Below are 14,870 nucleotides of genomic sequence, written 5' to 3'. Positions count from 1 at the left end.
GAAGGAGTTAGGGGTGACACAGAAGGTAACAAGTGCTTGTTTCGTACAGTGGTCCAGGCATCCTAACACAATAGGGGGGTAGCTATAAGGCTGCATGAGCCATTCAGGGCTTGCTTTGAGTTTTAGTTTCACAAATACTAAAAAGCTACATGTTTGAGATCAGTGGTCTAGAAACTTATAGTGTGAGCAGAACCATATGAGACGACTCTGATAGTACCGTTTAATTCAGCATTTTACAGAGGATCTGCTTGTAATAAAGAAGTGATCATTACTTGCCTGACAGATCCTGTGCCGCCGCTCCAGTTCTCCAACCTGGGATCTCTTTACCTGGCTGCAGTGGTAAAGTCACATTAGCATGACCGCTGCAGCCAGTCACTGTCCTCAATGAGATGTCAGGTAAGCAATGATCACTTCTTTATTGCAAGCAGATTCCCTGTGTTGGCTGGTTTCCTCCTCTTGAAACCGTACAAAGCCTTTTATCTCCTTCTTTCTTTTGGTTCAGTTATGCCTGAAATTATAATTAAAATGGAGAAATAGATAAAGAAATCTTCTGTCTCCTTCTCAGATGTCTGGCTAGAAGACAACTGGCCTCAGCAGCAACCTCCCTCCCCTGCCTTAACCACAATAGGACGCCGATATTGTTCAGCCCTGTCTTCTCTGCTCTCCAGCGGAAAATGGAGCAGTCACAGATTAACCCCGTCAGGAACATGTTGAAAATCCTAAAGACTAACAAACTGTTATGAAAGATACATTTTTATCACCCATTTCAAGGTTTATTGTCCCTTTTTGAAGATATTTTTACATGAAAATATGGAATCAAACACTAGAAAACGATATGTCCCCGAGCTTGGCCCCCTCAGTTATAGTAGCATAGTACACTTGACATATCTACTTTAAATAGGTTATCTCATAATGACACCGCTATTCATTCACCTTGTTGGGGCATATGGGTGTCTTGGAGGAGGGAGGTTGCAAACCTGGCTTTTCCGTACATTACACAGACTACCGTTTAATTTAAAATATATGCCCTATCATTTGGCTATATCAGCAAGAGCAATGTTTTACTGTAGTCTCCGGAATAATAATTCTCTTTTTCTTTTTCATGCAGCAAATAAAGACTGCCCTTAAATACACATTCGTGTTCATGATAGTGTGTTCCTTTCTTCTTCTTGTTGGGTGAGTATGTTACTGTCTCCACATATCATATTTAAAGCAGCACAGCCTTACGGTTTCCAAATGGATTTAAAGGGTTCATCTCTTTTTATAGAAGTTGCTACATGGGTGAAAAACAAAAAAAGCTCTTAGCTCCCCTTACCAATCCCCCCTATCAACCTTGCCCTTCCAATGCATACCGGATCCCTGTTGGTCTCTACTTTCTGGTCCTGACTTGACACACCTGAAATTCCAGTAGATACCTGCTCAGCCAGTCACCAGCCAGTCACCAGTATTCTGACGGTTCTCAGCTCTAGCAAGAGCCTTTTTCAAAGATTTAACTACAAAGTGAATGCCGATCCTCCTGTGCTGTGGAGAAGTCATCAATACTTTTCTTCTAGAAAACCCTCTTTAGTAATAATTTCACCCCGATTTGAATTTCTCACGTTATTCTGTAATCACAAACCTGGAGCAGTTATGCTGCTGTAGTGTAAGTACGCTGTGCTGAGCCCATACTCTTTATGTTAGGGAATTACTTATACAGCTAAAGTCATACTTCTAAATTCTAGTAGAGCAGGAGATGCACACGGGAATCAAATTCCACAATTCAAACGGTCATAAAACAGCACATGTTCCCATGGCAAGGATATGAGAAAAACTGATTTTCCCTGATCTTCCCTGCTCTATTATCAGATTGTTCTGGTTCATAAACTGGTACATTCTGATAAGATGTTTGGGTATCAGTGCCTATATACAGCATTCACTGTGTATATATAATTATAGATCAACAGACGCTAGTAGAATAACTCCCCTACCTTTTTTTTTTTTTGTTTACTCTTAATTTTTTTTCATCCTCTTTATGCAATTGCCTAATCTTGAAATTGCAGAGACACAAGGTTTCTGCTCAGAATTACTGAAGCATAATTTGTTTTGATCGCCTCTTTGAGTCTTCATGAAGTCAGTCTGCAATTATATCTAATTGCGTGTGCTTGGAGATCTGGTTAAGTAGACAAGCAAGCGCACACAAATGACCTATCCCTATATGCAAAGGTGAGAGACTTTTCTATTACATGAAGGTTAATTCCTTTTTTAATTTGTATCCGAATTGGCTTAACAAAGCTATTAATCAACAGTCCATTCGCCGTTTCAGAAAATCGCATTATTAAATTGAGACGCTACCTGCCAACTCTTTTGACATAACCCTTTAAAATGAGTTGAAGCATTTCACTGTAGACTTTGCTTTCTCCTGGAAACATTTTCCCAGGTGATTATACTGATCCCAAAGCCGCTTCTGATCGAGGCTTGCAGTGCAGTGTGACCATACATGGATACGTTGGCCCACATTTACTAATCCTGTTTAATTTGTAGACAGAATAAACGTAGACAGTCTAGAAGTGCACTAAATGTATCACCGTGGCGGATGCTGGATGATTAATCTTGTGCTTTAGATGGTCTACTCTAGTTTATACCACCTATAAGTTGGCTTGGCTTACGCAGAAGATGTGTCCCAATGTGCCAAAATTCTGTCAACTATAATTCATCTAATCTGCACTACTTTTTGCGCTAGAATCGTGGATTTTAGCTTCATAAATATGTCCAGGTAGACAAATGCTGGCCATGTCCACGTTCCTAGATTATTACCTAGAAATGTTGACGTTATTGGAAAAACGTTTTTTTTTTTTGTGCCTCTGAATAATAAATATGTGTAAAATGAGGTGCCACAGAATTTTGGGGCGAACAATGCCAAGAAAGTGGCACACTTTCTAGACATAATTACACATTGCTGTTCATCCCCCTGGTTGGGAGTTCTCTTGAGGATTGGGCAGTCAAGCCTGTTGGATGTTGCTTGTCAAGAAGCCATGATGCCAGTGTGAAAATATTCTTAGAGTGAGCGTTTCTCAGTTTCCCTGTAAATAACGGTGAGGCAAGTCTGTACCCGCACGTCTTAGTGGTTGTGGTCAGGGTGGCACATTTCTTGTGGTTGATTTGGAACCTTACCTTAGCTTGCATCCTGCTCAGCATTCAGAAGATATATACAGGTATAGCGTCCATCTCTCCATTTTTGATTTTCCTTTTTCCTTTTTTTGCCTCACTGATGAAAAATTCCACAAGTACGCTTTTGAAGTAGTCACTTTTCAGTGCATGGTGGCACATTGTGTGCAGGCATGATGTGAGGTCACAGCCAAGACACAACTACAGGGACTACCAGAATCAAGTGGGAATTTTCTTCTTCTAACAATATTGTATTCTGCTACAGAGCCTTTTGCACAGTTGGGCTGACGTCCCTTCAAAGCCCTAATATTTAAGTAGCCCCAATTCAGAGACCCTTTACATATAAGAGAATTGCATAGATAATTCTGGTATTGAATCATGTGAGGAAATGCTGCTGTTAGCCCACGACCTGTGCCGGCTTTATAGTAGGCATTGCTGCAGATGTATTCCCAGACCACAAAAAACTGTGCAGGTAAATATACGTGTAAATGGACCTCTATTTAATCCTGCATATTGTAAATAAACAGGAATATCCGCTTCAAACAGCTGTAATATTTATTTATTTTTTATTTTAAGTTTACTTTTCTAAATCATTTACTTAGGGAATTTAAAGGGATTTTTCATACAAAATGTGAGGCTTGATTTTCTCTCTGCTAAAGAAATCTACACTGGGCAGAACAAGAATTAAGATTTGACATGCATGTTAAAGACTTCCCAGAAAAAGGTGTCAAGACAGCATTATACGTGGCAGACAATAGATGTCTAACCCCCCCACCTCTATTCAAGCTTGGCTTATCCATTTTTACGTAGATGGCCTCCTTCACGCCTCGTTTGTACCAATCGGCCTCCTTATCCAAAACACATACTTGACTGTCTTCAAAGGTGTGACCTGTTCATTTTAGATGTAAGTACACGGCTGAACCTTGACCAGAGGTTTTGGCTCTTCTATGCTGAGCCATACGCTGATGTAGTTGAATAGAGGTGAGGGGGGGGGGGTTAGACATCTATTGTCTGCCACGTATAATGCTGTCTTGACACCTTTTTCTGGGAAGTCTTTATCACCTACTGACTCCAATTAGGATAATGGGATCAACACCTTTGACCCAATGCTGGGTATAATTACCAGATGTGAATTCAGTTACATATTTATTCCCAGAATTTTTGTACAATCACTCAGAATTGAGAAAGTTCGTTGGAAGAACGAGTTAAACATTTTCAAGAAATCTACAGTACTTTCAGTTGCCTTGATTTATTCTTTACAGATATATACCATGACCTGGATAAATGAGAACCTTTACAGACGTAGTCCACTTTAGTCTCTAAAAGGTGTGTTCACCTTCAAGGGCACTTTCTGCTCTCCCCTTTTCTCACACGTGGCTGTCCCTGTGGAGAGAAGTATACCTACATGCTTCCCGCTGCTAAACTCTCACCCCCACCCCTGCTTCCTCGCTCCGGTCCCTGTGTGGCCCAGTGATATGACACATTGAGGACACTTTATCACTGTGGCCAGTCACTGGCTGCAGCATCCACATGACCTACATCAAATAGGATGTTGACCACGCAAGGGCCGAAACTCTGCAGCAGTGGGAGAGCGACGAAGCCAGAACCAAGTGGTGGGGAGAAGGTAAGTATGATTCCCTCAACAGGTCTGACTACCTGGTGGGTGGGTCTACCCAAAAAATCCTAAAAGAGAGCAAAGCTGTTAGGGTCCATTCATACGTCTGCAAAAGGGTCTGCACCCGTTCCGCAATTTTGCAGAACGGGTGCGGACCCATTCATTCTCTATGGGCCCAGCCCCAGACGTGAAGCGTAGAGCACATTATGTGCTCTCCGTTTCCGCATTTGTGGAGCGCGGCCCCAAACTTCCGGGTTTCGGCCCCGAACTTCCGGTCCGCAGCTCCGCAAAAGATAGAACAGCTGCAAGAATAGGCATTTCTATAGCGGGTGCTGGCCGGGTGTGTTGCGGATCCGCAATTTGCGGGTCCGCAATACACCACGGACGTGTGAATGGACCCTTAAAGGGATATTCCTGTTTATTTGCAACATGCATGCTTCATTTAAATGGAGGTACATTTTTATATATGTGATGAATGAGAATTTCAAGCACTCAGAGGCGGGCTGAATGGTCTGAGCACTGCTTTGTTACACCCCCTGTGCTCTACACTCTCTCTTCCTTTCCATTGATTGACAGGGCTAGACATTAGGCTGTGGGCAGAGCTGTGTGCTAGCTTGTAAATATCTTATACACTATGAACTATAGCTTCACCATACTGAGATCTGCTCAGAAATCTAATCTACATATTACTGCTGTATTCACAGGCAGGATATATGATTATACAGACACCAGTAATGTGTGATAGCTTATAAGCATAGAAAAAGCATGCATCTCTATGTGGTGATGCTATAGTTTGGTGGTTAAGTGATTGATTAATCTTGTTATGTACAGATTCTAGGTTTGAATCTTGGGTGAGGTGTCAATTATTTTTTTTCCTTCAGATATTTTTTTTTTCTCTTCCACATTTATCCCGTAAGAAAAGTCTGTCCTTTATTATATTGAAAACTAGCAGAAGGACCCGGCTTCGCACGGGTATATTTCATCTATTTCACTTAATGTTTGTGTGTGTTGTTAAAAGATATTGACAGTATCCCCCATAACTGAACTCCACTGACCCCCTCTAACTTTGATCTTCACAGCACCCCACTCCCTTGACAGTGACCTCCTCAGGGGTCCGCCCCTTTACCAGTGACCCCTACCGCACCCTACCCCTTAACACTGAACTCCATAGGGGACTGTCCCCTTATGTGTCCTCCATTGTTTCCTGTCCTCTTAACAGAGACCTTCACAGCACCCATCCCTTTAACAGTGACCTCCCGCCCCCTCAGTTACCTCACAGTACCATGCTGCATTAACAGTGACCTCCACAGCAGCTGCTCCTTTAATAGTGGCTCCTGCCCCCTTAACAGTGACCTCCACAGCAGCTGCTCCTTTAATAGTGGCTCCTGCCCCCTTAACAGTGACCTCCACAGCGGCCTTCCCCCTTTAACAGTGACCTCCACAGCGGCCTTCCCCCTTTAACAGTGACCTCCACGGTGCCCGCCCCTTTAACAGTGACCTCCACGGTGCCCGCCCCTTTAACAGTGACCTCCACGGTGCCCGCCCCTTTAACAGTGACCCCCACGGTGCCCGCCCCTTTAACAGTGACCCCCACGGTGCCCGCCCCTTTAACAGTGACCCCCACGGTGCCCGCCCCTTTAACAGTGACCCCCACGGTGCCCGCCCCTTTAACAGTGACCCCCACGGTGCCCGCCCCTTTAACAGTGACCCCCACGGTGCCCGCCCCTTTAACAGTGACCCCCACGGTGCCCGCCCCTTTAACAGTGCAGTGACCCCCACGGTGCCCGCCCCTTTAACAGTGACCTCCACGGTGCCCGCCCCTTTAACAGTGACCCTCCACGGTGCCCGCCCTTTAACAGTGACCTCCACGGTGCCCGCCCCTTTAACAGTGACCTCCACGGTGCCCGCCCCTTTAACAGTGACCTCCACGGTGCCCGCCCCTTTAACAGTGACCTCCATAGCGATGTGCTAATGTGAACCTAACTAGCCTATTCCTGTTTTAATACTTGCCCCCGTTACTGCAGAAATATAACTTATATTATATGCAAATTAGCCGCTAGGAGCAGGGGGGGGCAGGTTGCTCCTGCTCCTAGAGGCTCCGTTCTCCCACCTTTATCCACACCCACCAAGACTTGATTGACAGGGCCATTCTGCATTCACGTCCTTCTTCCTGGCCCTGAGTGCGGGTGTAATCTTGCGCCTGCGGTGTGCCGTTTAGTATTCGGCGCAGGCATAGTGAAGGAAGGACACTCGCTGGCTGACGATTTCCTTACTACGCCTGCGCCGCATACGTCACAGTACATCTGTGACATATTCGGTGCAGGCGCAGTAAGGAAGTCTGCAGCAGGTGAGCATCCTTCCTTCCTTCACTATGCCTGCGCCAAATAATAAACTGCATAGCACAGGCATGAGATTTCACCCGCACTCAGGGCCAGGCAGGAAGACGTGACCGCTGCCTGGCCCGGTCAATCAAGTCTTGGAAGTCGTGGACAGAGGTGGGAGAATTGAGCTTCTAGAAACAACTCCCCCTGATTTGCATATAATAAAATATTTAATTTTATTATAATTGTATTACAATATTTCTGCAGTAACGGGGCATGTATAAAAACAGGACTAGGCTAGTTAGGTTGATCTGATATTAGCACATCTCTAATATCAGCAAGGTTAATAGTGTTATTTCTGGTGACAGAAGCCATTTAAAGGGTACAAAATAGCCCTCGGGCTTTCAATCACCTATCATATTCCAGAAGCTGTTTCTTTTGGATACAAAGACTAGATTCCTGTTTTCAAAAGAATGCTTTAATTTAGAAAAAAAATATGATGGCAAGTGTTGCCTGCTAAATGCGACATTCTGATACTTGATACATTCCTGTTTGTTGAGTGGCACAGTATACGTACAGTATGTGTCAATGAATATTAGTAACAGTTTCTTTTTAGTATTTTTTTTTTTGCCTGTTTTTTTTTTATTTAAAAAATAAATAAAATAAAAGCTAGAGAAGAAAAGTTTACTGTCATATCTAATGATTGATCTTGGTCTCTTTTTAGTGCATTCGCACCACTGGATATTCCGACAGGCAAAAACATCTCTGAGTTTGATAAGATCAAGGTTCTATTTGAAGAACTCGGTAGCAGTTGTAAGTCTTCTTTGTTACCTTCATCGCATTTCTTATTCAGCTACTTATTTGTAGCTTATTGTTTGTAAAATATGTTCACTTCCTTTGCACATTTAATGTCATTTTTCCTAAAAAAAAAAAAAAAAAAGGAACCGCCAGTATTGGCTAGAGACTGGGCTTCCAAGTTGTGTCCCTGCAGTGAGCTGCATTGGGGCCTTTTACAAGGGTCTGCAAGCTAGCACTGATCAAGGATATGGCATGTCGGTGACTGGTGCTTGTTTAGTAGATTTAAAGGGAACCTGTCACCATGAAAATGCAGTGCATTCTGCAGGCAGCATTGGTGAAAAACAGGAGGAGATGAGCAGATGCGGTTTTTGAAAAATAATTCAGCAAAATTTGTAATTTTATTCTTTTAAATCTCTGCTCTTTTTGACTTTAGGAGTCTTGTGGATGGTCCTAATCAGTGATAAAGCCGATCACAGACTTTTAACCCCTCAGATGCACTGCTCATTTAAAACCACGGCAGAAAAATCCCAGGATCACTGCGCTCCCAAGGTCCGAATGGCTCCTTCTGAAGCCTCCGATCCCTGTGGCAGTGCTTCGTAGAAATAATGAATCTACAATACACTGCAATGTTAAATCATTGCAGTCTATGGAGAAGCGATCAGACGATGACATGTTAGTCCTCTAGGAGAACTTAAAATAAATGTAAAAACAAGTTTTTAAAAATGAAAAAAAATAAAATTAAAATTTATACCCTCCTTATTTCTTATATTAAAAATAAACAATAAAAGCGGAATTGCCTTTGGCAGATCCCACAATGCCTGAACTTTTAAAATATTGAAGTATTTATCCCGTAATTAAAAAATAATCAAAATGGGCAGTTTACCTTTTTTTGCTAGCTTCACTTCCCCAAAAAATGGAATAAAAAGGCGTACACACTCCAAATTTTCATTAAAAACGACATATCGCCCTGCAAAGAATAAGCCCCCACAAAGGCAATATAAGATGGTGCTATTGCAAAGTACAGCTTATCCCTCAAGAAACAAAAAACAAACCGTAATACGACTGTGAATGAAAAAAAATTATAATTTATGTAACAGGATTTGTCTGACTAAGTTTACCTTAGTTCCCTAGTTAATACTTTTGTATAGGTATTGAATTACCTAGTAATTGCAGCAGCATGTTCTTTCCTCCCCCAAGCATTTCAGTGGTGCGGTTAAAACAGCATTGCTAGGTGTCCTCCATCTCCTATATACAGAAGATGGAGCACGTAGTGGTGGGCTGTCCCGAACGCTGCATGCATGCTCCCGTAGGACCGGGATAAGGCGTTATTATCGCAAAGTGCCGATATTCACGATAAAAATTTGCGATTAGAATATGGATAATCAACACTACTCAGGAGGAAGAGGGGGTCTTTAAGTCTGCAGAAAGCCGATTGGTTGGGGTGAGGCTGATCGTTCCCGATATGTGCCGAATGAATTCTGAGTTTTTAGGGAGGGAGGTCTTAGCCTCAGGGTAAGGGAATCAGTGGCCATCTTGAGAAGATAGTCAGAAAGAAGTCTTGTGAGGAGCAGTTGCTATGGAAGGAATCTTATTAAACAAGTGGTATGCGAACACAATGATTAGTGATTATGGATTATCACCACAGCAGCAAAACATATATAAAAATTAAATTTTTAGTGAAAATATGACAGTTATCCTTTAAAAACAACTTCCACATTTCCTTTCTTTGGATCTTTTAGCTTTGCGTTATTGTTCTGTGAGCCTTTAACACCTTGAAGGGTTAACACAAGTGACAGCTTCTTACTGTAGATTAGATAAATGCATATGCCATTACTTCTTGTTCAGCTGCTTAGAAGAAGCACAGCTGTTTTACAATCCCGATATGGAGAAAGTCTTCATAATTGCTGTTCCCAGATAATTTTTCAAGCTTAACCTGAATCCTATATTTTTATTTTTTATTTTTTTATTTACCATATTCAATAGCTCTTGTGTTTTGGTTTTGGAACTTCAGTAACCTCTGACCACCTCTCCAGCAGACGGGGCTCTCCCTTTATCTGTAAGGGTGCATCCACAAAGTTTATGGGGTGGACGTAGAATTGAGAGAGGCATTTTACAGTAGTAGCAAAGTGGATGAGGTCTTATTCACATGTCTCTTTATTTTGGTCCGTAAACCACGGATCTGCAGAATATGGATACCTTTTGTGTGCACTCCACATTTTTCTCACTCCATTCAAAGAAATAGGACACGTTCTATCATTTGGGAATGGCCACGTGGAGTCACAAAAAAATATGGACGTAATTATGGCCCCTTATAAATGAATGGGTCAGTATTCTGTCCACCCAAAAAAATGCGGATAGCACATGGATGAAACATATTGTGTGCAGGAGGCTTTAAAGAAATCCCATCCAATCTGTGTGGGAATTGAAATGTAGGTCAACTTATGCAGCGGGTTTCTACCGTAGATTTAAACCTTTGCAATACATAAGGTGAACTCCACAGCAATCACAGATTTCTCTGTTTCCTTTCATCTGGAGACAATGCAATTTTTTTTTATATTTTTTTTTTTATGTAGGGTACCTACATAAAAAAAAAAAAATATTGCATTGTATGTCAATTCTGATGTGATTTCCTGCATTTTTTCATCTTCTCTTTCACTTTATTGCTCTACTTGCTGTATGAAGCCCACTCATTGATGTAGACATGAAATGATGCACATGTAGCCATTGCTGATCTTGGTAAAGGAAAATATGGTGCGTATTAGCACAAATGGAATTTATATTTTTTGTTACTTTTAGAGAAAATGCTGTATTATTTATATAATGGTAATTTTGTTCTGTTTAGATTTGTGTGAAGTTTTGTATTCATTTGCAGGCCATATGTGGACAGGAGAAGTCCAGTTACTTTGTGTGCCATGTTAAATAAAGACGTCTTTTGTGTGCAAATAATTTCTCAAGGGATTTCATCACGCTTGTGATTTAGAACAGCAATAACACTTGAAAAAATAATTTATTATGATACTTTCATGGAAGAGTTGTCACCACATAAGACAAATTGTTTTTCAGATGGTTTGGATGCCTTGTCATTTTCCATCAGCTCCTTGACCTTGATAGGAATGTTGGCAGCGATCACCTACACAGTAAGTTTTCCCTAAATTCTTCTTTTGTGTCCAGAAGGCCACGTATGTTTTATTTATTCTCTGCTTTTTCATATGGTGGAATGACCATATTTTCCTGAATCTGCTACTAGACAGTACATTTTTTTTTCCAAAGGCTCATATAAATTATTATGCTTAAAGGGAATCTGTCATCAACTTTATGCAGCCCATACTAACGGCAGAATAAAGTATAGACAGGCGAGTTGATTTCAGCGGTCTGTCATTTAAAAGTTAAAAGTAAGTGGTTCCTGAGAACCAGCATCACAATCATTGCAGACTAGGCCTTTAAAAGAGTCCAGCCTACCTGAGAAGAGTCCTGGTTATTCATGGACTCCTGCTCTCCACGCCCATCTGCTGATGACTGACAGTCTTCTACCTAGTTTTCTCCCTTTCTCTCTAGGAGAGAACTGCCAACCATCAGCAGATGGGCGAGAGTGCGGGAGATTATGAATAACCAGGACTCTTCTCAGGTAGATGTGACTCTTTTCAAGGCCTGGGCTGTAATGATTATGATGCTGGTTCTCGGCAACCACTTACTTTTAGCTCATGAGTGACACACCTCTGAAATCACCATTTCTTTAACTATTTTATGCTGCCCTCAGTGAGATCAGCATAAAGTTGATGACCGGTTCCCTTTAAGGAGGCTTTATACTGACGACCCGTTCTTGGGATAGTGGGGTCCTGCTGTCTTTGGAAGGTCAGTGCCGATCAGCTGTTTAAAGAGGCTGCAGTGCTCTGGCGAGTGCCGCGGTCTCTTCAAAGGCCAGTGACATTGTGTTCGTTGGTCACATGGCCTAGGCGCCTCTCACTCCCATTCAATTGAATGGGGCTGAACTGTGATACCGAGCACAGCCGCTATGCAGTGGACAGCACTGTGCTTGGTATGCTGGGAGGCGGCAATGGTACTTACTGGAGCATCACGGCTTCTTCATACAGCTGATCGGCAGGGTTGCCGGGAGTCAGACCCCCGCTGATCACATGCTGATGACTTATCTTAAGAATAGGTCATCAGTATAAAACACTTGGAAATCCCCTTTAACTGTGTTTTTCAAATATATGCCAATATATGTACTCTGTGGTCTTATGTCAAGTTTATCTGTTTTTGCAAATTTGATGGGAGGAGGAGGATTGAGCAGCTGCAGAGAGAGAGAGACAGACTGCCAGACTCGCAGAGACACTTTCTAGTATGTGTTTTATCTGACCCTAGTGCGGCATTCACAGGAACGTTAGTATGAAGTCCTCCATGCTGCTGAGATTGTACCACAGAGGGTTGGGACGCATGATTACTTCTGTCTGCTCTGCATGGAAGACATCATAGCAGATGGGTCCTGTATGGAGCTGAGCACCAGAGCACTCGGCAGTGTTGGATTTTTTTTGTGACTTGTGTAGTGGTAACGTGCTCATCGCCACTAAATCCAATTCACTTACAGGCAGTGCAACACAACAATCTTTCATCTCATGACAAGTGGCCAAAATTGCCATGTAGCCTTAGAGATGAAGGCTGCAGAGGGGCAAACGGCTGACAAACGCAGGATCCAAATTATATTCTGGTCCGAAATACTGTTATTTCTCATGTAAGCACACAACTGTTTAGGTTACTTTCACACTGGCGTTTTGGCTTTCCGTTTGTGAGATCCGTTCAGGGCTCTCACAAGCGGGCCCAAACTGATTAGTTTGGCCCTAATGCATTCTGAATGGATAAGGATCCGCTCAGAATGCATCAGTTTACCTCCGTTCAGTCACCATTCCGCTCTGGAGGTGGACACCAAAACGCTGATTGCAGCTTTTTGGTGTCCGTCTGACGAAACTAAGTCAAATTGATTTTGTTCTGACACACAATGTAAGTCAATGGGGACGGATCCATTTTCACTGACACAATATGGCACAATAGAAAACAGATCCGTCCTCCATTGACTTGACTTTCAATGGTGTTCAAGATGGATCCATTTTGGCTATGTTACAGATAATACAAACGGATCTGTTCTGAATGGATGCAGACGGTTGTATTATCGGTGCGCATCCGTCTGTGCAGATCCATGACTGATCCGCACCAAACGGCATTGTAAAAGTAGCCTTAGTTGCATTTAAGTGCATCAGTGATCGGAGATGGTTATTCTGTGCCTCCCCATACAGTTTTCTTGTTTGTGGGGGGTGCAAATTCATGTTTATACAGGGCGATGTGCTGTCGACAAAAGGAGATTTTGGTGGGTCACAGGAAAGAGGAGATCACCTAATAAATTACCATTTGCTCTTTCATCACGTGATGGGCGTACAAACAAGTGTACCAACACCCATCCCAAATAATTGTCCAGCTCCTCAGCCAGTGTTATGCCATCTCTTGTGGACAGGAGCACAACCAGTGCTGTGCATTCACCTCTCACAATCCCAGTGATGCACGGCTCCTAGTGGTCTCTTCTTTCCCTGTATTCACGTCCTCTCCTCCAGGTCTCTGATGCTCTGTATCCCCCACAGCTATTATATTTTATGCTATGCTTTCTTCTTGAGTTACTAGGACTGGTTGATGCTAAATCTATCTTTTATTAATTTATTTCAAGTGGTTATTCCTGGATGTTGTGTTTTAGCTTGAATGATGAAACTACCAGTGCCTCAGGATGTAGCATCTGGGCTTCCTTCCATGAATAGTGAATAGGCTGTAGTATGCAGAGTACACGTTTCCATTATGAACCTTTGATCAGGTGGCTCTAGGGAAGGAGGCTGTGCTGCAAATCATTGTGCTCTTTAGCCTTTTATTAAAATGTCACAGCATTTGGTGCCCGCTGCATACATTTTCTATGGCTCAGTGGGGCAGATTTATTAATGTTGTCTTTGGGGATGGGTTTCAGCTATATCTGCAAAGTATTTATTGAAATGTCTTGTTGATTATAATAAATGTCTCATCTCCTCACCAGGTCATACCTGGTGTATACAGTTGAAACCAGAAGTTTACGTACACTATATAAAAAGACACTTATGCATGTTGTTGTTTTTTTTTTTTTTACATCCGACAACCTTTCCTGTTTTTGGTCAATTAGGATTACCATAATTATTATTTGCCAAATGCCAGAAAAATGAGAGAGAGAGAATGTTTTAAGGCATTTTATTACTTTCTGCAAAGTCAAAAGTTTACAATTTGGTACCATTGCCCTTAAACTGTATGACTTGGGTCAAACATTTTGGATATCCTTCCACAAGCTTCTCACAATAGTTTGTTGGAATTTGGGCCCATTTCTGCTGACATAACTGGTGTAACTGAGCCATGTTTGTTGGTCGCCTTGCTCGCACCTGCCTTTTCAGCTTTGCCCATTAATTTTTAATAGGATTGAGATCAGGGCTTTGTGATGGCCACTCCAAAACATTGACTTTGTTATCCTTAAGCCACTTTGTAACCAGTTTGGCAGTATGGTTCGGGTCATCGTCCATTTGGAAGACCCATTTACGCCAAAGCTTTAACTTCCTGGCTGATGTCTTGAGATGTTGCTTCAGTATTTCCACATAATCTTTCCTCATGATGCCATCTTTTTTGTGAAGTGCACCAGTCCCTCCTGCAGCAAAACAACCACACAACATGATACTGCCACCCCTGTGTTTCACAGTTGGGATGGTGTTCTTAGGCTTTTAAGTTTCTCCCTTTTTCCTCCAAACGTAATGATGGTCATTATGGCCAAAAAGTTCAATTTTAGTTTCGTCAGACCACAGGACATGTCTCCAAAAATGTAGGTCTTTGTTCCTGTATGCATTTGCAAACATTAATCTGGCTTTTTTTATATTTCTTTTGAAGTAATAGCTTCTTCCTGGCAGAGTGTCGTTTCAGCACATGTTGATACAGTACTCGTTTCA

General features: G+C 42.3%; 1 protein-coding gene across 1 annotated transcript in view; it reads left to right on the top strand.

Annotated features, from left to right (window-relative positions):
- LMBRD1 (LMBR1 domain containing 1) overlaps positions 1 to 14,870 on the top strand; it is a 232,776-nt gene that overhangs the window by 108,676 nt on the left and 109,230 nt on the right. The window contains exons 5-7 of the mRNA XM_044290891.1: positions 1,109 to 1,176; positions 7,805 to 7,893; positions 10,942 to 11,015. Coding sequence (XP_044146826.1) covers positions 1,109 to 1,176; positions 7,805 to 7,893; positions 10,942 to 11,015 — 231 coding nt within the window. The remainder of the gene's footprint in view (positions 1 to 1,108; positions 1,177 to 7,804; positions 7,894 to 10,941; positions 11,016 to 14,870) is intronic.

Source organism: Bufo gargarizans, chromosome 4 (assembly GCF_014858855.1).
Source record: "Bufo gargarizans isolate SCDJY-AF-19 chromosome 4, ASM1485885v1, whole genome shotgun sequence".
Taxonomy (NCBI): Eukaryota; Metazoa; Chordata; class Amphibia; order Anura; family Bufonidae; genus Bufo; species Bufo gargarizans.
Note: the sequence above shows the minus strand (reverse complement) of the source record. Positions and strands in the feature narration are given on the sequence as shown.